Source organism: Haemaphysalis longicornis, unplaced genomic scaffold (assembly GCF_048455015.1).
Source record: "Haemaphysalis longicornis isolate Haplotype H1 unplaced genomic scaffold, Haemaphysalis longicornis Haplotype H1 scaffold_3, whole genome shotgun sequence".
NCBI classification, from domain to species: Eukaryota; Metazoa; Arthropoda; class Arachnida; order Ixodida; family Ixodidae; genus Haemaphysalis; species Haemaphysalis longicornis.
The window spans coordinates 35565049-35587708 of NW_027526335.1; the positions used below are offsets into that span (position 1 = coordinate 35565049).

At 45.1% G+C, this 22660-nt stretch overlaps 2 protein-coding genes and 1 pseudogene across 4 annotated transcripts in view; 2 read left to right on the plus strand and 1 right to left on the minus strand.

The window, feature by feature from the left end:
- LOC144174277 (E3 ubiquitin-protein ligase RNF14-like) overlaps nt 1–14535 on the minus strand; it is a 23952-nt gene extending 9417 nt beyond the window's left edge. Inside the window, exons 1-3 of one of the 3 annotated variants that reach the window (XM_077702886.1) lie at nt 14292–14535; nt 13737–13925; nt 3934–4061 (exon numbers count right to left, since the gene is read on the minus strand). In XM_077702886.1, the coding sequence (XP_077559012.1) occupies nt 3934–4061; nt 13737–13914 (306 nt within the window). In that variant the 5' untranslated portion in view covers nt 13915–13925; nt 14292–14535. Of the gene's footprint in view, nt 1–3933; nt 4062–5113; nt 5166–13736; nt 13926–14051 lie in introns of those variants that run through there. The other 2 variants (XM_077702885.1, XM_077702887.1) reach the window with 2 other exon arrangements.
- On the plus strand, nt 9808–10727 carry LOC144173575 (uncharacterized; annotated as a pseudogene).
- Nucleotides 14536–14893: 358 nt separating the features above from the next.
- Tim9b (Translocase of inner membrane 9b) lies at nt 14894–21732 on the plus strand. The gene is made up of 3 exons (XM_077702889.1): nt 14894–15176; nt 19236–19331; nt 21500–21732. Exons 1-3 carry the CDS (start codon nt 15132–15134, stop codon nt 21626–21628), a joined length of 270 nt encoding a protein of 89 aa, XP_077559015.1. The 5' UTR covers nt 14894–15131; the 3' UTR covers nt 21629–21732.
- The last annotated feature ends 928 nt before the right edge of the window (nt 21733–22660 follow it).

Consider the following 22660-nt stretch of genomic DNA (forward strand, 5'->3'; position numbering starts at 1 on the left):
TTTTTTTTTTGTTAAGATGACACATCGTCACCTTGATGCAAATGGGTAACACTAGCAATCATCATCATCACAGGCACCATTCGTTGGATGTTTTGGGGGGGGCTTGGTATCACAACAGCCCACACATTCAACTACTTGTTTTTTGTGGCAGCAGAACACCAGCCTTGGCCTGGGCTTTAATAGCACCCAAGGGAAACTTCCGCAACAGCCTAAAAACCCTGCAGCGCCTTTTTGATTGGCCGCACCTTTTGGCACCTGTGTCTGACCTTCCTGTACCGCAGACATGGGTGGAAAAAAAAAGGAGTGTATGAATAAAAAAAGTTACTCAATGTGCGGATTTCAAGCTACAAGCAAATGGAGCAGTGCTCTGCACACCAATCCAAAACGTGATGCATGTTTCCCCACTCACAAAAAAAAAAAAAAAATACAGCAATGCTGCAGCATTAACACTGTGACAGACACAGAAGGAGTAAAATCACACGGAAGGAATCCTTCGTTCATACGTAGTGCTGACAGCTTGGACACTTCACAGTGCACAGGTGCTAGCAAAACCCCATACCAATGTAAAACAAAACCTTTTGGCATGGCCAGTCAAGGATGGGCAGGGAGCGAGAAGACACTTACTGAGCTCGTTTCAAAAACATGACAGGCGCAGCAGTGCCTTGGTTTAGCACCCCCCCCCCCCCCCCCATGGTGCACCACACTACCCAGATTTCCGAACACCCATCGGCAAAGCAGGCCTGCGTGGTTTATAAGTAGGGTGCTGCACTTTTGGGTAAAACCCGATATCGTCCAACAATGTCTATGAAGATCACAACGAGACTTTGCCCCAAAAATTTGCCAGCAACAGACATACTTATGGTCCCAAAATTGAGCTGCCGGAAGGGAAGCTGCCTCTCCAAGTGAAAAATGTGCTGAATACCATATCTTGCGTCTTCAAAATATGCTGCTACAGAGTTCCACCAATGCGTGCTTGGAGAGATTTACCACAACATACAAGCAGCACAGGAAAATGCAAGGTGACCTCGTATCTGCCTACATCCAGTGGCCTTCAAAAGCGTAGTTCACAGTTACAAGCTGAAACGATCCTCAGCCATAGAATGTCAAAAGATGACTTGTCCGTGAGGCCTTTTGGAGACTGGGACATTTTCTCACTGCTGCCATTTCTTTGGTGTCCTTCAACCAGCCTTGGTGGCCTTCAGCAATATTTCTGTTCATTGCCTGGTTCCATTCGCCCCAGTCTCTAGCAGTATGACCACCTTTATCGACCCTCTGAAGTACTTTTTGATGCCAACGGACCAGTTCATGCAAACTTGGTTGGTCGACAATCTGGCATCGATGATTCGCATTCGCTTTCAAGGATTGAAAGCTGATTTGAGTATGCATTCGCTTTACTTGTCGTGGGCTGGTAAAAGGGATTTGGAATTTTGCGAGTTGTGAAAAATTTCATGTGAATGGTCATGCTGTTACTGTGTTTGTGCCTGCCGGTCTGGCTACAGAGGAAACAGCTACAGAACGTGGCTATTAATGCAAGGGATTCTTTGCAGAGTACCTTTGCAGCCAGGACCATGTAACGCCCTGGATTTACACAAAAATGCAGACTTGGTGGACGATCCACCTTTAATTGTTACAAAAGTGTTAATGGAGGTACTTGGTCAGACAGCATTTTGAAAAACCAAAAAATAAAAAATAGAAAACAAAATTTTCACAAAAACGATCCAACATCAAAATGATGCATCCTATACATTTCCCCAAGAAACCGAAGAATAAACGAAAAAAGTCAGCAAAAGAACGTACAAAATACACCTGTATTCAATGTACAGCCACATTTGGCGGTAAGGAACTTGCACTCTAGACGAGCGGTATAAGAATGCTACGCATTAGTAGGCCATCCTCTCAATTTCAGCAGTATGTTTTCGTTCTCCTTCCGATGCCGAGCTGTGCGGGAGATACAAGCGTACCATTCCTCGAAAAAAGTTAGCAAATTGAGCTTTTATCTAGAGTACGTCCGCATATGTAAAAAGCAATATCACACCGGCCTGGGGCATGTGTCGTAAATGGAGATAAATAGCGCCGTAAATGGAGATAAATAAATAACTCCTCGCCAACAGCAGATAAGATCCCCTTTTTTTCAAGTGCCTTCTGCATTTTTTTACCTGCATAAAGATTAAGGCTTCAAGGAAAGTGGTTCGCTCATGCAGCGAGTGAAGGGGAAGCTGAGCCAGTGAGAGCTGCCTTGGAGATTTTTTTTTTTTTTTTTCTTGCCACTGTCTTCACTTTATGTTTTCTTTTCCTGGGGGGGGGGGAAGGTATTGTTTGCTTTGTAATCAACCACATTGCCGGACTGCAAAGGGAGCTCTTTAAAGCATCGCCTTTTAGTTTTCCGGACATCTTTCTTATTGATCACCCGAATGAACTTTGTTTCTGGAGGTTAACAGGCAAGAAATAACCTCGCTATATAGAAGGCTTCATCACCATATGCCGCAACTATGTCAACTATGTTAATGTGACATGTACAATAAATATGTAAAAATGTGAATATATAAATGCTCGCTGTAAATGAGTTTCTGTGAGTGCACGTGTAACGAGCAATGTACAAAACCGAGAATTATTCAAAAATGCTCCAACTGCCATTTCCATTGTAAACTTGAATTCTACAACCAACTTGTTTCCATTAAAAACCAGAGGCACTTGCGAGATTAATCTTTATTTTATAATAATCCATAATGCCAAGGCTTTTGGCATTTCAAAAAAGCCCACTATGACACTGTACTGCACCTCAATTGTGCGTAAAAGGAAGGCACTGAAGTGGCTGAAGAAAGCTAAAAAGAAATAATTATCCACATGCGCAAACTTTCCCTTTTGCACCACGTCGACATGTCTCTCCAGCTTTTCCCACAGCATTCAGTCCTAGCAGGTGTCAGGAAGTAGTTCTGCATGTCGCTCACTATATCCACCATTTTGCGGGTTAAAAGAAAATGTCTCCAATCTCGGTGCCTACGGCATGCAAGCGCGGAGAACCACGGCCAAGCTTTTGACACGCGTGAATGTTCCCTAGAATGAGCAGCATCATTTCCGAAGCTTCCGTGCTGTGAAACCGATTTTCAAGGTTGAGAGCTGCAGATGGGCAAGGCTATGAGGAGCGCAGTCAAAGGTGAGGAAAGAATTTACACCATCTCAGAACCCAACTCCCTCCAAAGTCTCCCACGTGCGGAGACTTCTCAAAAATTTTTCAGAATCAAACCCAGACATCAGCCGACAGTTTTTAGCGTGCATTCTGCCTTATCCGGATTAATAAGAGCTGCGATTCTTCCCTGCTGGCTTTGGTTTGTAGCAACAGTTGAGGGTATAATTATCAACAACACGTTTCTATCGAGAAAGTGCCGCCAAAGGCGGGCGTAGATTCTGGCGCACGGCTGCATGTACGGAGCAGCGGCGGCCGCCTGATGCCCTCCGACCTGCGGCGGCGCCCCTCGCAGTAGCCTTCGTCCCCAAATGAAACTTGGGCCAGAGTTTTATGACCAGAAAAGCATTGAAGGACTCTAGTAACTATTTTGTGTTGGAGCATAATACAGCAACGTATAAGAAACTTGTGATTAATATTATACGAATTTAAACTGCAACTTGTATCCGTTACCATATTTCGCTGTTTCCAAGATGGCAAAACATTGTGAGCAAAAATTACTCAGCAAAATACGAGAAATAATTGCTGCAGTCAATTCTACCTTTGTGTTCCCGTTAACACCCGTTGTTTTTTTTATTGCTCTCGCATTCACGTGCTCCCCTCTATGTAACACCGTCATGCAGAGGGCTGGCTCTTAGAGGCACCTGAATAAATAATATGAATAAATTCCGCATCATGCTCTTCCCACTGGGAAGCACCGCTCCGAAAAGGAAAAAGAAGCCCCTCCCTTTTCTGGAGCAGCAGCTCACCTCAGCCAGGCTGAGCCAGGGGCAGCTGAGGCAGAAGCGTGGTGCCTCCTTCGAGGGGTACGTGGGGGGCAGCTGGAAGTCCAGCCGGATCGGGGGAAGGTGCTCCACCGAGATCTCGTGCATCTCCCCTGCACCACCAGAGAGCAAGGCCCAACCGGACCCGCTCAGGCACAGCACGCTGCTGCAGTGTCCATGTGCTAAAACAGTCCTGCCTCTATACAAACCCCACGGCCAGTTGGGACTTAAAATGCAACCGCCAAGCGGGAAGTTGTTGGCACGCACACTAGAGACAACCTGGTCGGGCTAAGTCTAAAGCACACTGCTCTTGGTTCTCTCAAGCAAGCTCAGAAAAAACCACACGTGTAGTAAGCTTGTCAGTGTTGCACGTCTTGCTCTGTACCACCTCTTTCTGGTGGAAGTTAAGGCACTATAGATTTGTGCCACACGCAGTTTGTGAAAGAAAAATGCACCGAGTATTTCCCACACAGCAGCATCACAATGACATTGGGCAGCACAGCGAATGGACAAGCGCAGGAAAGGTGACAAGCACAAAGGTGATTCCACATCGACTCTCCCATGCACGCCCACGCAAATGCCATCTCACCAATCAGCTGACAGACATGTCACACAGCAACTCATTGCTTTATCAACACACCTAAACAAAAAAACCAATTCTGCAGAACAAGCGCTGTACACAACATAGCTAGAAATTGAACAGTTACACCTGTAGGTACGTCTACCGAGGCAAAAATAACAGCCAACCATGTGTAACAAAGTTGAACAGTAGCACTATATTTTCCACTCTTTTTTTTTTTTGTCTTAGTCCATTTGCCGTACTGCCAAACGTACTTGCATATCACCGGCAATTTAACTGTTATCGGACTTCGAAGATGAGTAAAAGTTCATGTCATCAATGATATCTACAACGGCATCACAATCAATAACTGGATCCACCCGAAAAGCTGATAATTGTAAACAAGTAGTTGACCCTCAGGAACAGCAACGAACGCGGTGCAAACGATTCCTTACAGATTTTTCGCTCCGCCATTTTGAGAAGGTGGATGAGATTGCAGGTGCAAAAACCATTATTTCGGAACACCCAGGGCTGTTAACCGTGCTCCAAAACATTTAAGGATGTTATGACAAATATGATGACAAAGTGATGTTAAAGTATGCTTGCCTTCTTTTAAGTATCCAGTGTTCCCCTTAACTGGCCCAGGCTTGTGGACTACCTGAAAACTTCGATTTATATAAATGCCGTCTCTTGTTCGCCAAATAATTTTTTTTAAAATATACGAGTTTACAAACTCATGTACAGGTGGTCACAAAATAAAACTTAACAAGTGAGCGGTGTGCAAAAACTTTCGTTGCAACATCCCCCAGACCAGCACCTGCTGTTGAGATAGCTAAGTGCACATGTTGGAGCTTCGCAAGTCAGTCACTGCATGTAGATTTTCTCGATTTCAGCAGGATATTCTTGGATAGTTTTGTATATTCAAGGAATCTGGCAGCGTTTGAGGCATGCCGAGCAAGCGGCACGATTCTTTGCAGCAAACGGTGGCCTGCGGCATGTACTGAAGCACGTTTGTAGCTTTGAGATAATCTGTGTATAGAACCAGGTTACCATTTAGTTGGCTCTACAGGAGACTGGCATTGGGACAAGTCGACGATAAAGTTTCATGTGCGACTCAATGATTGCGTATTGGTATGTGACAAAAGAACAGCAGATATCAACCATTACTGCGCTACTTCTCCATTATAGGTTTGTTTTTCTTCCTACAAATCATGTACCTTTACTTTACAACAAGTAGACATGGTAACTTCGCTTATTACGGATTTTGTTCAAATGCAGGGCGTTGCATGCTTGGTTGATATTGAAGCTGTTCAATTGTCCCGTTCAGCTCCTAGGTATGTTCATCATAAGCTCCTTTAATGCGTAAGCAGTCTTTGCCGGATACCCTACAGCACCAGCCATGCAACTCCCTGAAACTGCATGAAAATGCATAATTGGCAATGTCAACGCATTTAATCGATGCAATTGTGTGAATGGAAGTAATTGGTGGCAAGAAATTTTTGAAGCCCGAAAAGACAGAAATAATGTAAAAAATGAACTAATGAAACCAAAAGACATCACATGACGAAGACAAAAATAAGAAGCCCTGTTCCGTAGCATGACGCGCCTTGTTGAGCGCATGTTCGATGACATAAAAATTTCCAACCGGACAATCCGGAATAAATTTGGGACATATAGCTGTCCCGACAGGGACAGCGCGGGGGACATTATATGAAAAGTCTGGACGGTCCCGCAAAATCCATGACGGTTGGTAAGGGCTCACATGCACACTTAGCTATCTTGAAGGCAGGTGCTGAGATAGAAGGTGACACGATGAAAGGTACTGTGCGTCCCTGTACTTCATCTTTAAGCATGCGCCAAATTTCATCAACCAAACTACTTCAGCTTTTACATTGTTGGGTGAACTTCTGGCAAGTTTTTTCTGTCTGGGTGCTGCTTTATGTCAAGGCTGTGTCTAGTGTTCCATCCGGACGGAATCCAAATGAGAGCTTGGCGTTCCATCCAGAAGGAACTATAACAAGCGCTAAAGTGCCGTCCAGACGGAATCGGAATGTGAGCTCAGCATTCCGTCCAGACGGAACGAAAAGCCAATAGGGCTGGTTGAACGTTGTATCCACCGTGCCCTTTGGTGCAGGGGTAATGCCTCCGATTCAGAATGCAGTGGCCCCTCGTTTGACCCCAGATATGGTTGTCATATTTTTTTTTTTTTGAGACGATAGTCTTTCTTCAGCTACTTGAACGTGGAAATTTTGGTCTGCCTGCATGTCTGTCTGTCCCTCGATTCAGCCACTCAGCCAAAGTTAGGGCAAACGCGACGTTTATATAAGCACAGCCATTTCTAAACATCCAAATCAGGTGGCGATGGTCATACTTGTGAACAGTGTTGAGCAAAACCAAAACATTACGTATATGTGAGGGAGTACATCAGTAAACAGGTGATATTTGCAGTGTCCCTTTATTAAAAATACACGAATTTTTGATTAAAGGGGGCCATGCAGGCAAAATACAAGTTCATTTTCGAAATATTTGGTGTTTTATAGTGCCCGCAGCACTTGTCCGGCAGCAAGTCATGCTTTATTTACTGAAAAATTAATCTAAGTTAAAATTTTGATTCTACCGCCAAATCGTGTGTTTTGTGATGTATGCCATGAAATCACAAGGAAGGGTCTTCAAATGAAATTCAAGTGCACAGTTCAGTCTGCAGCAGACTGCAAAGCCTTGTTTACAGTCAGTCCTCCTAGATGGCGCCACCATACTGCTCCGCCCCACTGTTCACCTTTGCTTTGTTTCTGACGGTGTTTTTTACTGCTACATTCTTACTGCTATAAAATGAATACGCGTTACACTTACGCAAAAATAACTCATTCTGCAAGCTTATACGCCCTGCGTAACTTGCATTCCTTTTTACTGGCTTCAGCCAACCGCACGGCTGTGCATACGATGTCATAAGTTCTAGTGCAGGAAATGAGCTACTGAGTTGCATGGCCATTCCTTCCCCATTACATAGCTTATTTGAGCAAAGTTTACATTAAAAGTGGTGTCTGTACGATTCAAACAAGGTGATCTCTTGAATGAACCAAGCATGTGTTTTGTCTGCATGGCCCCCTTAAACATGGCTGCTTGAATAATAAAAAACACAGACCGGTTTTTCTTTCCTCCATGCCCGCGACACCAGCCCCTTCTAATTACAGGCGATGATTTGATTGTGGGGTTTTTGGGGTTTTAAGGCGCCAACGCTACATAGGTGATGAGGCGCGCTGTAGTGGAGGACTCCGGATTAATTTGGCCACCTGGGGATCTTTAATGCCCCTAACTACAGTGACCCAGGGCCACTCCTGGCAGCCTTCCAAGAAGTCAAACAGCAACAGTAACGAAAGGTTCCAGTAGGTGACACGCACTAGGAGCAGTGGAAGGCGGCAAATTCGAATCGACTTGCGCAAACCTCCAGCGTGTTTATCGTAAGAGGAGCAAGACAGGAGAGGCAGGGCATAAGAGGTGAGTGAGAAAGAGACGGGAGGCATTTACGTTACAGACAACTGCCGTTTTTAGTCAACATTGGCAACGAAGTGAGCAGATATGCAGACAATTTTTTTAAGGTTTTGGAATTGAAATAAGCATCCAGTACAGATACCACACTTGCAATCAGTTCTCCCACAAAGCACTGTGGTTCGTTCGGGTTCCGCGAGTTCCTCGGCCATATTCTCCGGATCCATCCTTACTGAACAAGAAATCAACTACCACCTATCAGTACGAACCCACGTCTTTTTCACTGCTTCCCCATTAAGCTTGGCAGTTGATAAACATTAATAAGCATATGTTGCTGCTAACTATGCTATAGTGGCTGTGCAGCCTGCCATGAGGAGCTGGTGAATATTAGTACTACTACGCATTCCTAGAGAAAATTATTTTCACTACACTAAGTGTTCAGATCGGAGCTCTGTTGTCTGCTTATGATGACTAAACGACGACAGTGTGCCAGGAAAAGCAAACTGGAAGCCATCAACATAGCGAAAAATGTGAGCTCACACTTATTATTATGAGCTTTATTGCTAGTGTGTTCACCTTATGCAATCTTCAGGTGCTTAAAATAATATTTGCACGATCAATTTTTTTTCTTTGGCTTTGACGCAACGCCAGAGGACACGGGTTTGATTCCCGGCCGCTTTTCTGATGGAGGTGAAAAGCGAAAATGCCTGTGTGTACGAGATTTCGGCACATGTTAAAGATCCCCAGGTGGTGAAAATTAATCCGGAGCCCTCCACCACAGTGCACCTCATCACCTGCATTGCATTGGCGCGTTTAACCCTGCAATCAAAATAAAATTGACGCAACTCCCCTCTTTTTTTCTCGATAAACGTTTTCAACAACGACAACGATTGCTGTCATGTAGCCGCCAAGCAAATAAATCATACCAGAGGACTCTGATCATGAACCACAAATGTAATGCTTATCAAAGAAGGAGGAGATACAAGACTAAGGACATTTCACTGGTGCTGTGCGGGAGAACTGATCGAAGGTGCAGTATCCTTAATGGACGCTTCATTTCTGTTCCCTTGTAGTAAAACGTAAAAATCAGAGGTCGAACGAGGGATTGCTGCCCTCTGGATCGGAGGCGTTACCTCTGCACCAAAGGGCACGGTGGATACCCGCCTGGCGCTCTACCTCTTGTTAGAGTTCTGCCCGGACGGGAAACTTTTATTTGGATTCTGTCTCGACGGAACTTTAGCACTTGTTATCGTTACGTCAGGCCGGAACGCTAGACACAGTGTTATGTTAACAGCCCAAAATGTTTTAAAGCCAGATCATTCTTGAAGACAAAAAGCTACAACTTTCCAGCTTGCGCGATTTTTTTCCCCCTTGACAAGTGAATGGAGTGGAAATAGTTTTGCCACCTTTCCGGTTTCGGACCGGTCCGACCAGTTTTTTAAACAGCGGGCCGGTTGCCGGTCTATACTTAAAACCGGCCGTCATTGGCCAGTTTTTTGGCCCTCGTGCCGTGATTATGTCCGTTTTGGCGTTTTATAAGCGTCAATTCAACAACTAAGACGATAAATATGTGTCGAGAAGCCGCGCAAAGACACGCGAGCAGACAAAATACGCGGGCGAGCGCGCTGCCCGAGATGGAGGGGGACCTAAGGGAGAAAAAAAACGAAATGCTGCCGCCGCGGTCAGCAATTGTGGTTACTTTTCAGTGAAGCTCATACAGAGCAATAACCAAGCTCTCAATTACTTTCAGTACAAAGGTTATATTTATTTCTCTCCAAGAAAACGCAACAATAAATGGCCCTGCATAATGAAATAATGAAAAAGAAATAATGAAACAGATGAACACTTTTGGTGATGCGCAGAAAGCCTTAACCGACTCTTTCGCGCAGTTCAACGATAGGCTGGATTCATTAGAAGTTTCCGTCGCTCGCCTTGCCGGTTTCGGCGATAAAATTCAGTCACTCGAATCAACTGTCACGAAGGTTCAACACGACGTTACCTTCGTGTTAGATAAGATTGACGATCTCGAAAATCGCAGCCGGCGAAATAACATCATTATTCACGGCTTAAAAGAAGAACAGAATGAATCCCTGGAATCCTTGCACGAGAACGTGGTTAACACATTTTTTAAGGAAACTTTAAAAATTAGTGTTTCAGGAGTAGAAAGGTGCCACCGGTTAGGAGTTAAAAAACAGAACAAAATTCGCCCCGTAATTTTGAAGCTTGTCGATTTTCGCGAAAAACTCTTAATATTTAAGAACTGCCCTAAACTAAAGAACACAGACATGTACATTACAGAAGACTTCTCCCAGAATGTTCGTGAAGTCAGAAAAAAACTTTGGGACAGCACACGTGAAAACCGCAAGCGGAAAGAGGACGTAAAGCTGGTTTTTGATAAGGTGTCTGTGAATGGAACTATGTATGTCTGGGACAAAGAAAAAAAATGATAAGGTGCCTCTTCGAAAACGATCAGCCATATGACAACCTTCCGCATCCCCTTATATAAAGCTACTAAATGTTAACTGCCGTAGTATTGTAAACAAGACACTTGACCTAGAACATCTGATATCGTTACATGATCCGGACATTGTTGCACTGACAGAGACCTGGCTTCACCAGGGAATCCATGATAGCGAATTTGTTCCCCCAGATTATCATGTTTATCGCAAAGATCGTGATTCCAGGGGAGGCGGTGTGGCGTTACTCTTTAAAAATAACATACAAATTGCTAGAATGGCCGACCCCATTGGTGTTGAGGCCTTATTTTGTAAAATGTGTCGCGACGGAAAGTGCCTGGTCATTGGTGTTGTTTCCAGACCCCCTAGTACCAGAATTGATGCTTTGCAGAATTTAAAGGAATACATTGGTCTCCAGATAGCGAAAGACACGAAACTTGTGCTCTGTGGTGACTTCAACCTACCTGGTATTGAATGGCCCACCTTCTCTTCTGGTACTCATGATACTTTTAACAACGAGGAGTTAATTGATATTGCATTTCGTTTTGATTTGGTTCAACTAGTTCATGAGTATACACGTATTCACGGAGAAAGCAAATCAATACTGGATCTTGTTTTTGTTCGGTCCAATATTGACGGTGACCATGAGTGTGAGGTACTGGATGGTCTCTCAGATCATAAGTGTGTCTTAGCTCAATTTCGTTTCTCTCTCCCAAAGACAAAGTTGAAAACGACTTGTGTACCAATTTTTTCCGCTGCTAACGATGTTTGTATACTAGACAGATTGGAGTCTGTGTATGATCGCTTTTTGAGTACTTCTTCGGACATTATGTGCGACGCTAACTCTCTCTGGGTGAAATTTAAGAACACAGTACACGCATGCATTGACCTCTATGTTCCCTTCCGGTATCGACCAGCAAATCCCTCTAATCCATGGATCACCCGAGACATCATTCATTTAAAAAGGAAAATCAATCGCCTGAACAAACGGTACAAAATAAATCGTAATACGAAGCTAAAGGAAGAAATTTCCCAGCTCTCTCGTAAACTAAAAGACCTAATGCAAACAGAGCGGCGTACATTCTACACAGTGCGCTTGAGTAGCATGATTAAAGAATCGCCCTCCAAGTTTTGGCGAAGTATAACCCCTAAACACTCGGAAACTACCACTTTCGTAATAGATAACATATGTACCTCGGATTCTACAGAAATCTCGAATTCATTTAACGAAAATTTCAAGTCCGTATTTACAGTTGACGACGGAACTACCCCGCCTTTCGATAAATATAGAATGCTGCCATCTCTTGAGGATGTCATAATTACCGAACCCGGTATACTTAACCTACTCCTCAACTTAGATAAAAAAAAATCTCCTGGACCTGATGATATACCCAATGCTTTTCTAAAACGATACGCGGAGTGGTGCGCCAAATTCCTTGTTATTATTTTTAACTTGTCTCTTTCAACTGGAGTCCTGCCGGAAGATTGGAAAGTGTCCAAAATTAAGCCCCTATTTAAACAAGGGGATAAACAGTCAGTTACGAATTACCGTCCTATAGCTTTAACCAGCACTTGTTGTAAATTATTAGAACATGTCATTCACAAACACATATCTACTTTCTTAACAACGCATTCGATTCTCTCTTCAGCACAACATGGTTTTAGGCGCGGCTTTTCCACTGTGACCCAACTTGTCGAAACCGTGCATGACTTCGCCGTGACTATTAATGACCGTAAACAAACAGATGTAATATTTATAGATTTCGCGAAAGCGTTCGACAAGATATCTCATGTAAAACTAATGATCAAACTACGTGCCATTCTTAAAAATGATAAATTTTGCAGTTGGATTCAATCATACCTTACTTCACGTTACCAATATGTCATCTTCAGCGACACTCCTTCTAAAATAGTACCTGTCACTTCGGGTGTACCCCAGGGTTCGGTTCTGGGTCCGTTGTTATTTCTTCTTTATGTTAACGACATTGTTGGCGAGCATGACATGAAAATCAGGTTGTACGCTGATGATTGTCTGATTTATTCTACTGTAGACTCTCTGGATGACCAGATTAACCTTAATTTGAAACTGAACGATGTTATTCAGTGGTGCAACACATGGCAGATGTCTGTTAATTATAAAAAAAGTGCTGTTATGTCAATCACAAACAAGAAGCAACCCCTTCTTTTTAATTACACAGTCGATAATAACGTGCTAACACGGGTAACTGAGTATAAATATCTTGGTTTACATATATGTAACAACTTGCACTGGGATAAACACATTACAAACGTTGCTAATCAATCAATGTATAAACTTCATTACTTGAAAAGGTCTCTCAGAAATGCTCCAACAAGCATAAAATTACTAGCCTATAAAAGCATCGTGTTACCCATTCTCGATTACGGAAATGTAATTTGGGACCCTTTCACGGCGGCTAACTTATCTAAATTAAATCGTGTACAAAATAAAGCAGTCCGTTTTATTTTTAATTCTTATGGCCGCGCTTCAGTTTCGGAACTGACAGCCAAGGCTGGTTTATTGAACATTGCAGATAGAAATAAATTATGCCGCCTACGCTTTCTTTTTAAAATTGTGAAGAACCTTCTCAAAAGCGATACTCATCAATACTTAACGTATTTTTCTTCAGGTCATTCATCCCGCCACCGTCACTCGCTGAACTTAACCCCATTCCAGCCGAAAAACAATGTCTTTAAGTATTCTTTTTTCCAAGAACAGTTAATGAATGGAATAACCTTGAAAGTCATGTTGTCGAACAAACTGATATTAACAAATTTGAAACCCTACTTGACTTTTAAACTTTTCTTTCTTGTTGATCACTTTATATGTGCATAACGTGTTCTGGTTCTCAGTGTATATTGCGTTCGCGGGGCATTGATGTGTGCTCTTCTTTTTGCAGCGTGTGTCGTTTCAATGCGTGTGTCGGTTTCTTCTTTCCTTTTTTGTGCCCTTCGCCAAATATTATCTACCCGCCACTGTGAATTGGCATTCAGTTCAATCCTGTTTTTTTGCTGATGTTATGCGTTCTTTTTGTCTGTTTTATTGTAAAATGTATCACACTCTTCTTTCCACCCTGCTACGACCCCTTAACTGGGGTCAGCAGTATTGTAAATAAAAAAAAAATAAAAAACATGGCATCGTTTTGTCAACACAAATTAAACAAGCTATATACCACGCCCCCCCCCCTCCCCCCGAAGGGCCGGTTTTTTTTTCGTGGAAAGGTGGCAACCCGAAGTGGAAACGACATCGCTCATCCGGTAGCACGCACCTGGGGAATTCACTTTGGGCACGAGCACGTGGAACGGCTTGGGGAGATCGACGCAGGCCAGGAAGTATCCCGCCGGATAGCGGCCTCCCTCCTCGCGGCTTTTCGCCTCAAAAACTGACTCGTCGTAGATGCTTTTTAGAACCAGCAGCTCGTTGTCTTGTTCTTCCTCGTTCTCCATGTCGACAAACCCTGCAAGGACGAAACACAGATCATGTGCAACGAATACATAGAATGCGTCACTTGGCGCAGGCGGCAGAGACATCACTAAAACAAGCACTGTTACGTCGACTCCAGTCAAAAGACAAATCGACTTACCCTGAATTACTTCTCAGCAAAATCATCCGTGGCGAGGACCAGCCCGTATCGCCTACGTCTCTTGTAAGTCAGGCAATATGACGAATCGCGTTAACATGCTCAATTTACCGTACCGTATGGCAGGCCAACGTGACATGTGCCGAATATTGCTGAGTACGCGTCGAAGAAAGCAGTCACAACCACACACGCACACACACAAAGAAACGACTGCCTGATGAACGCCACCAAAACCACACTCACTGTTTAGAAGGCCGATTAGAACGCCTCCGACTCCTGGATGTGGCTGGATTTTGACACGCTGTGTTAGGATCGGATTGTCTTCCTATGCACGGAGAAGTGACAGTGATGGGCTGAAAGCTTGAACGGAAAGAAATTCTCTCAGCAAGAACAGTTACATCAAACCCCTGCGAGGTAACAAAAAAAATTTGCTATAAAAATAATTGACTATTACGAAGAGCTCCGATTCTCGACTTCCTAAATTTTCTTTCTGATTGGCTCCCTTTCTGATTGCTCGCTTTCTGATTGGCTCCCATTTTTATCAAGCGCTTGTCCTTTTCTATCTCATGGAGGAAGAAAAATGTTCTATCTATACTTTTCTAGCATGGAGGAGTATCTATAAGAAGAGCCAATCAAAAAGCGCCATGGAAAGGCGAAGGTTTGCCAGATTAGACTACCGGAGGCCAAATTTAGGGAATTTGTAATTTTTTTTTGTTGTTGCGCGACCAAAGGCCGTTACCATAGAGATAATCATGGAGGAAAGGAGATAATACACTGACTGCCTCCATAGAGAAAGAAATACTGGTCTGCCTCTACCAATCGAGAGGCTTGCACTGTTCTGTGTTCTGTCGGTTCTGTGGCCCTGCAGTTTCTGCAAGAGGTGCCATGGAGGCCATGTGTGATTTGAGTGCATTGTCTTACGCCCATCCTTTCTAGCTGGGCTGTCTGTGGAATCCAGGCTTTAATGACGTGAAAAACTTGCGTGAGGGAACTGGCATACATACAGTTTATGCGTACGCCTTTTGAAGAGGCAATTTTGGCCTCGCCGGAAGCATAGAGTTAATACGCCGGAAGTCTAATCCCATGACAAAAACATCAACAATGGCGGAGGATGCAGCTATTAGGAACGTATGTACGCGTTTCAAATGAACGGTGCTTTTGATTCTTTCGTCTGTATTAGGGAAACTTAAGTAATGTGATCTTAAAATGTTAAGTGGAACGGGAGAAAACGAACACCTTCGAGCCGAGAAGACAGATAGTCACACGTAAAAAGCTGTGTCGGAAGTTGCACGTGAGCCTTATTTTGTCTAGAGAGCTTTGGTTCTCATCTACCGTTTGATGTTTGTCTTGTTATTTTGTCGCGACAGCCACAAAAATTATTGGTGCTCTTCCTGGCGGCAAATGGCGTGCGCTTTTTTCGTCGACGGTTTCAGGGAGCAGTGACTACACGGCTACACTGCGAATGGCCTGCTCTCAGCTGCCTCCGCCTGGCGGCAGTGGCTCCATGCGAAATTGGCGCGTACTCACTCAGGAAGGGGGATTGGCCAAGACTCAACTCCCCAGATGTTGAGACGAAAGAAAGTGAACGCCGCCCCTTGAGTGCCGAAAGCTTCTTTTGATCGACGTCGTCGTCGTCACTCTTCGGCATGAAATGTTCACGAAGCTGAGCAGCATCCCGGCGGCGGGAGTTTGGGAGATAGGCGGTACCGGCGTCAAAAACTGCGCACGCGGCCGGTCAGCTGACCTTGAGTTACTGCCACAAGTTTTCGCCAACTGTCATGGATGTCAGACTTGGCTGAAAATTTTGACCGTAACGTACATACTGTGGCCTGTAACCCCTATCACAACTTTATGCTGCTTGCTGCTTAGGCAAAAAAAAAAAAGTGACTGAACAGAGTTAGAGTAAGTTTGTCGAGTGCGCGCCGTGATTGTGCGCACAGTTGGACCACAAGAGAAAACACAGGCACTGCTTGGCACAGTTGGCTCTGCAGACACGCATGCACTGTGAACTTGGATGCATCCAGTGCCTCCTTGTATCATTTTGTGATGACCTGCACCCTTGCTTTTTCCCCCTTTCTGCACCCTTGGAATTAACGAGCAATTATATGCTTTCACTGTGCAACCACACGAGGCACTGGCTTGACATTGGCTGCACTTGGTCGGACTGACGCTATGAACCGAGGGAGTAATAGAGCTTTCACTCTAAAAGCATTGCTGATGATAGAGTAGTTATTCAGCTGCTCAAGTTTCTTAATAATATCGTGTATGGCACTAGCAAATACATTCTCGTGAAGTGTTTTGGCGTAGAATATTGTGTACATCTAACATTTATTCGTACATGCATCTGTATTGGCATTGTCATGATGTCCTTCAAGCCCCACAGTGGCTTAGCTTGAAACGTTTTAGTGACTGTGAAAACATGCAAGTGCAGCATAAATGCTAAGAAAAATGTTTGTTTATATACACAAGAAATGAAGGCAGTGTAGCAACGAGAAAGGGAAATAAGGCATGTTTGCTTCTCCTACACAAACGTTTTTTACCTGCAATTCTGACTGGTCAAACTAGCCGCTAAAAAGAATTCATAATTTTGTCTTGTGTGAAGTCAAGTCTTGGCCGATCCCCTGCCTGAGTGGGTACGCGCCGTTTGTGCATGGATCCACTGCCACCAGGTGGAGGCAGCTGAGAGCAGGGCATTCGCAGTGTACTCACTGCGATGAGCTGTCTTGGAAAGGTTGGACGCAGCGTGAAAGTTCTGACAATTTGCTTTTTTAAATGCGAAGCATCTCATGCTCGAGGCTGTGTCCCTCCCTCCCTCGTTGTCGTTGTCCGCTGTCCACACTCTACTGCGCATGCGCGTCTCTTCAGCCCCGTCAGCATTTAGGTTGACGTCAGCGCAGTCCACTATAAAAAGAAATAGTTAGGCGGTGCCTGGTTTCGATCCCACGACTCTCTGGCTGCAACGGGAGGTATGTGGCGCTCTTCCCACTGCGCTACAAACCGAGACAGGAGCATGTGCTACGAACGCGCCGTATGTCCTTCACTCATTCAAACTACGTCAAGAAGCTACTGATACAGCGAAGGCATGCGAAGCTGAACGTCAACGGAAATGACGAACTGAAAACTATTGGGAACTTCAGTCGACCCCATGGCTGCTTCGCATACTACTCATGGTTCCCCTATGGGAAGATGGTGTAATTTTTTTTACATACCAGTAATACCATTAAGACGTACTTTCATGCTGTATGGCAGAAATTATAATTCTTTTTAGCGGCTGGCTGAACACGGTTATCTGTAAATATATTTGCTTTCTATTGATGAGGGCCTCCTCCCTTACCCTTTGTGGATGGTCTTCGACAGTCATGCTTCTGGGAGGAAAAGTAAAGAAAGCTAACGCGTGAATAGTATTGCGTGCGATCATTCTTTTAAAAATGATGCACAAAGCATCAAGCCATACGTGAGTCCTTGCCGCTTTGCATGCCAAGAAAGTCGCATGCATGCTAAAACTTAACAGCACTGATAATAAACGTCTGTGGCAAAGAACCGCACCGAAGGTGACATCGAGACTTCACTGGTTATCAGTGGCAGATAATTTATAACACGGGCATGGGCTGCTGTCAAAATGAGGGACTGCTTCTGTCGAACCTTGCTGCCGAAAATGCGGAAGCATCCGTACCTTTTACATGCCTAGCCGCTACAGCGCAGTCCACCAGTCTAGCTGGTCACACCAGTGGCTATCAGAAGGCTGCACTGCATGTTCTGATGGCCACATATCTGACACCCCTGCACTTCACAGGAGTGTCTTGACAACTAAGTGAAGAGCTGCTTATACGATTATTTCTTGCATTTGTCACTGAGCATCAGTTCATTATATTCCCACGTGCAACACGCAAAGCAAGAAATAAAAAAGACTGCTAAAGAGCTCGTAACCTGAAGTTGTGCAAACTTTATGATTAATTATTATGTTGTACTAAAGCTTTAGCCATTATGTCGCAGTTATGTTTATATGATTGATTAATCAATTGATGGCAGTTGACAAATCGGGTAAAAATATTTCATCGTTGCATAGCCCTACGTGAGGGGTAATTGATTTGAATTAATTTCAGAATTCTGCATTTGTTTTGCTGATTCCAATTGGTGGGGTGTTCCCCAAAACATACCTCACTTGTACTAAGGGATGCAATGTGCAAACAGTGTTCATGTTTTGAGTTAGTGACTAACGAACAGGTTCATTATAGTCACGGGACAATCGTGCTTGCTGGTGTGCGCAAACCCTTTTTTTGCACCCCAGTACTGTCTGACTTGGGTGATAAGTGTTTGGCTACCAACTTCGCGCGATAGCATTCATGCACTGAAATCACAAAGTTTGTGGCATATTAAAAGCACAGAGGGGGCGAGTGTGCGGCTGCCGATGTGATGTTGTGTATGCTGGATGGATCACAGGGCAGTAGAGTTTACAGGCTATCGATTGGTTAATTTGATTAATTGTTGGGTTTAACGTGCCAAAGCTACACCTGGGCTATGAGGTGCGTGCCGTGAAAGGCTCCGGATTAATTTTGACCACCTGGGGATCTTCAATGTGCGCCGAAATCTCAATGCACGAGTGTTTTCACATTTCAACTCCATCAGAAGAGCAGCCAGTGTGGCTGGGATCAAACCCGCATCCTTGCCACTGAGCCACCGTGGCAGCTATGAAAAGCACAACTGGTGGACCCAAAGAATGATGCACAAAGGGTTTAGAATGAAACAAGTCCAGAACTTGTGCAGGCTGTAGCACGCCACTGTTTTCTTGTTACGCATCTCTGCTGTTCCTAGGAGAGCCCCATGGTAGAAGTGGTGCGTGCACTTGCCTAGTGCAATAGATATATTGTGTTTTATACATGTATTGTTCAGATCTCAGCTATGCTTAGGGACAGTTGCAAAGTACTGGCATGATGAATTGTTAGCGCAGTGGCCGTCAGATGAATGAATGAATGAATGCGGACAGCTTCCCTGCTAGGCCGAACTGGAGCTCGCACAGATACACCCAAGGCAGAGCAGTATTTCTTTTCAATGGCTGCACCTTCCACCACGATGAGCTAGGCTGCACTCGTTCAACTGGCACATGACTATAGTGAACCAAATACTGCAGCATGCACAGCTTGCACCCTGCCTCTGCCAGCTGAGGAAGTGTTTCTTGCTTCTTTTCAGTTCCGGGACTTCCTTCTGATCTACAACAGGATGACAGAAACATGCTTCCAGAACTGCGTGAACAACCTGAACTATCGAGACTTGACAGCAGATGAAGTACGTACTGCTAGGAGTAAGAGTGGTTTGTTGAATGCACCGTCAGCCGCAGGACTACATTGTGCTTGTCTGCGATTCTAAAGGTTCAGCCAAACTGTGTACAGACTAGGTATTCAGTGGCTTACGAGGTGTGTTCAGACTTTCTGGCAGGCTGCTAGTGGCTGAATTTATGGAACATGGACAAGACTGCTCTGTTGGTGTTTTTTCTTTCCCGTTACTGCTCCTTGTTTATGTCCAGACAGGAGGGCAGACGGTTGGATCCGAAACGACAGGGCAAACCATGAGAAAAGGGGACACCAAAAGCCAGGTCCCTGCGGTGTTCCCTTATTTAGGCCACAATCGGCTGCGATACTATGTCAACCGTCCAGGAGGAACGGGAGGGGGGGAAGCCAAGGAGTTTGCAGAACTGTGTCACGCCTGGAGACAGGTAGGGAAGGAGGTTGGGGCTAGTAAAGAAAAAGCCTGTTGGAATTGAAAAGAAATAGGTGCATTTATTGAGGCCGTAAAACAGTTTGTGTGTGTGTGTTCTAAATGTAAGGAATTCAGCATTGGCGTCAGTGCCTGGCCTAGCAAAGACCGCAAAAAATGCTTCACACTGTGACACTAATGCAGTAATTTAGCCGAGGTCTTTTTCATAATAACAGGAACGCATCAAGTGGCTCGTTGAGCAAAAAAGCTGCCGGTACAAAAAATGCGGCACAAAAATCTGCGCCCCCAAGTTCCCATTGGTTGCAGCAGGCTGCTGCAGCACTCGCTACTCAACAGCTGCGCACATGCAAATCCAGGGGGAAAAAAGCAGACCCCAGCAGGGCAGAGTGCCCTGCAACCTCCAATCTGGCAGCAGTGCTTTTGATTGAATTCACAGTTTGTGTGAGAATTGCTTACATGTCCTCACGATATTTTTTTTCCCTGCTCAGTGTTATCAGAGACACACGTAGTTCCTTTTGTATTCTTCACGCTTTGTTCTCCATGTCTCTATACCTGTCTCCCTCAATTTTTTGTTTTATATGCTTTTATTACTGGCCGCTTGAAGGCTCTAAAAGCCTGTTGATTTTGCCAGGTTGTTGCTGTTGCTGCCAAATTTAGTTTTTCCTGAAACCTGCAACTCTTTTTCTTTTACCACCTTTCACACATTATTGCTTGTTTTCGTTTATTAGACTCCTTAGTTGGTTAATTACGTATGATAAAACAAAATCACGGAAATGCAAGGAATGTTCATATGCGATTTATAAAAAAAAGCTAATAGCCCAGTGGTAGAGAAATGCAAGCGGCAGTGACGATCAGTACACTTCTAGAGAACATTTAGGCAGTTAATAAGTCAAATGAATTCCAGAGGGCTGAGCTGGTTAAGGATAGATTCTGGCAAGAAACTTCATTCTTTTGTTCTGACAGGAAAGAGTTGTTTTTTTTATAGGGGCAAATTGAACCATGAATGTGTTATATATGACATGATGTGCAGGTAAGCCCATCTGTTGTCATGTGCTTCACCATTCACAGACAGACATCCTCGGTTGCAAAATGCTTTGAAAAATAGGGTGGCATGTGATAATTAACGCTGGAAGCAAGCACCTCCCTTGTTCTTCGTGTACACAAGAGCTCGGGAAGCAGAGTGAGCCCACGAGTGTGGAAGAAGCAAAAACGGGAGTTTCACGCCTTATGTTTGTGTGGGCGCACTGCAGGTGCGACGCAAAGGCAGTGATTGAAGGGGGCTTGGCAGGCACTCCCAGGGACTAGTGGGGTGACCTGCATTGCTGAAGAGTAAGGTGCACCATGCTTGTGGGTCAGAGGCTGGGCGTGCTGCCAAGAGCAGCCCTCTGCTGCACTCTGCACAGCACAGGGGAAGCCATCGCTGGCCCAAAGAGGGCAGGCGAGGCGATGGGCGGATGAGGGATAGCACTGGTGAAGCACACACTGGCAGCTGCAGGGGAGAAGGAGGAGGAGGTAAACTTTATTTAGCCAAGCTCTGTTTCGGGGACGTGGTGGCCGCTGGCTTTAGCCTGGCGGCGACAATGGCAGCCCTTTTCGCGACAAAGAGCCCTTTTCGCCCAGGCCAGCACGTGGGCCAGTCCCCACGTGCTGGCCTTCTCTGAATGCAAAGCATGCTTGTGTTGACAAAGTGTGTGAATCGGAACCTGGGGCTGACCACTGCGCTGTTGTTCCCCTTGCAGAGCCGCTGTGTGGAGCTGTGCGCAGGCAAGGCAATAAGCGTGAACCACCGGATGATGGCCATCTACATGGAGGTGCAGCCAGAAATGATGAAGCGCTCTCTGGAGGCACAGCAGAGTGCAGCAAGCTAGCAGTGGTGAACTGGTGACAAGCTTAGAGAGTGCTGACTGGTGGTAGCCCCAGGGACTGCAGCAGAGGGGGGGGGGGAATAAAAGTAGCAGTGAATGGTGCTGAAGCAGGCTCGTTGGCGATGGCCGGCTGGAGGGTCAAGTCCACAGCCATTCCAGTGCACACACTTCACACTCGGGGATTAGGCACATTGATACATTTGCCAGAAGGTCTTCGTAATGTTACACTTGCCGTGCCAGACATACAGTGAACGGAAACAGCCGTGTACAGCTTAGACGAGGACACCTCACTACTTCTTTATCTGTGGGCATACAGCATTTCACCCCAGGGCAGCTTCCGCGGAACAAATGTTTTCACAAGCCAGTGTTAAGAGGCATCAAGGTCATGGAGACACACAGGCACTGCAGTGGGCCACACAATGTTGTTGATGCAGCCCTGGGGAATCTTCCACGGGTGCTGCTTTAAACCTGATTATGGGTGGTGCGCCCATGAGAGTTTGTGCATGCAGTTTTTGAAACTGTGGCAATATCTGGGAGATCCCAGTTGTGCCCGGAAGATTTGGTGGAGGCAGTGTACCTTTAGTAATGCTTCAAGTCGGGCTTGTTGGTTGAACATCGTTTGTAGGACTGTACTGGGTATGACACAAAAACAGACTGGAAAGAACATGTACACTTGACATAAAGCCTGCGCACCAACTCAGTGCACAGTCTTAACTTCAGGTGTACACATTCTTTCCAGTCGGTTCTTGTGTCATACACAGTACAGTCCTACGAACGAAGCAGGGCACCTATCCTAGTTACGAAGCTAGGCTCTGCCTTGAATGTGGGTATCAGGCAGTAACTGTCTTTATCGGCTTTCTCAGATAAGCCAAAAATGCCCCAGTCCGAGATGGGGCTACTCAGCACCCACCAGACCTAGCATGTTCTCAGGCCGGCTCCACAACACACTGGAGAGGGGGGCCTTGCTGTATCCTTGGGCACTGCTTTGGGCAAAAACTGTGTGTCTTGAGGACCCTTTCATCTGAACTGGGAAAC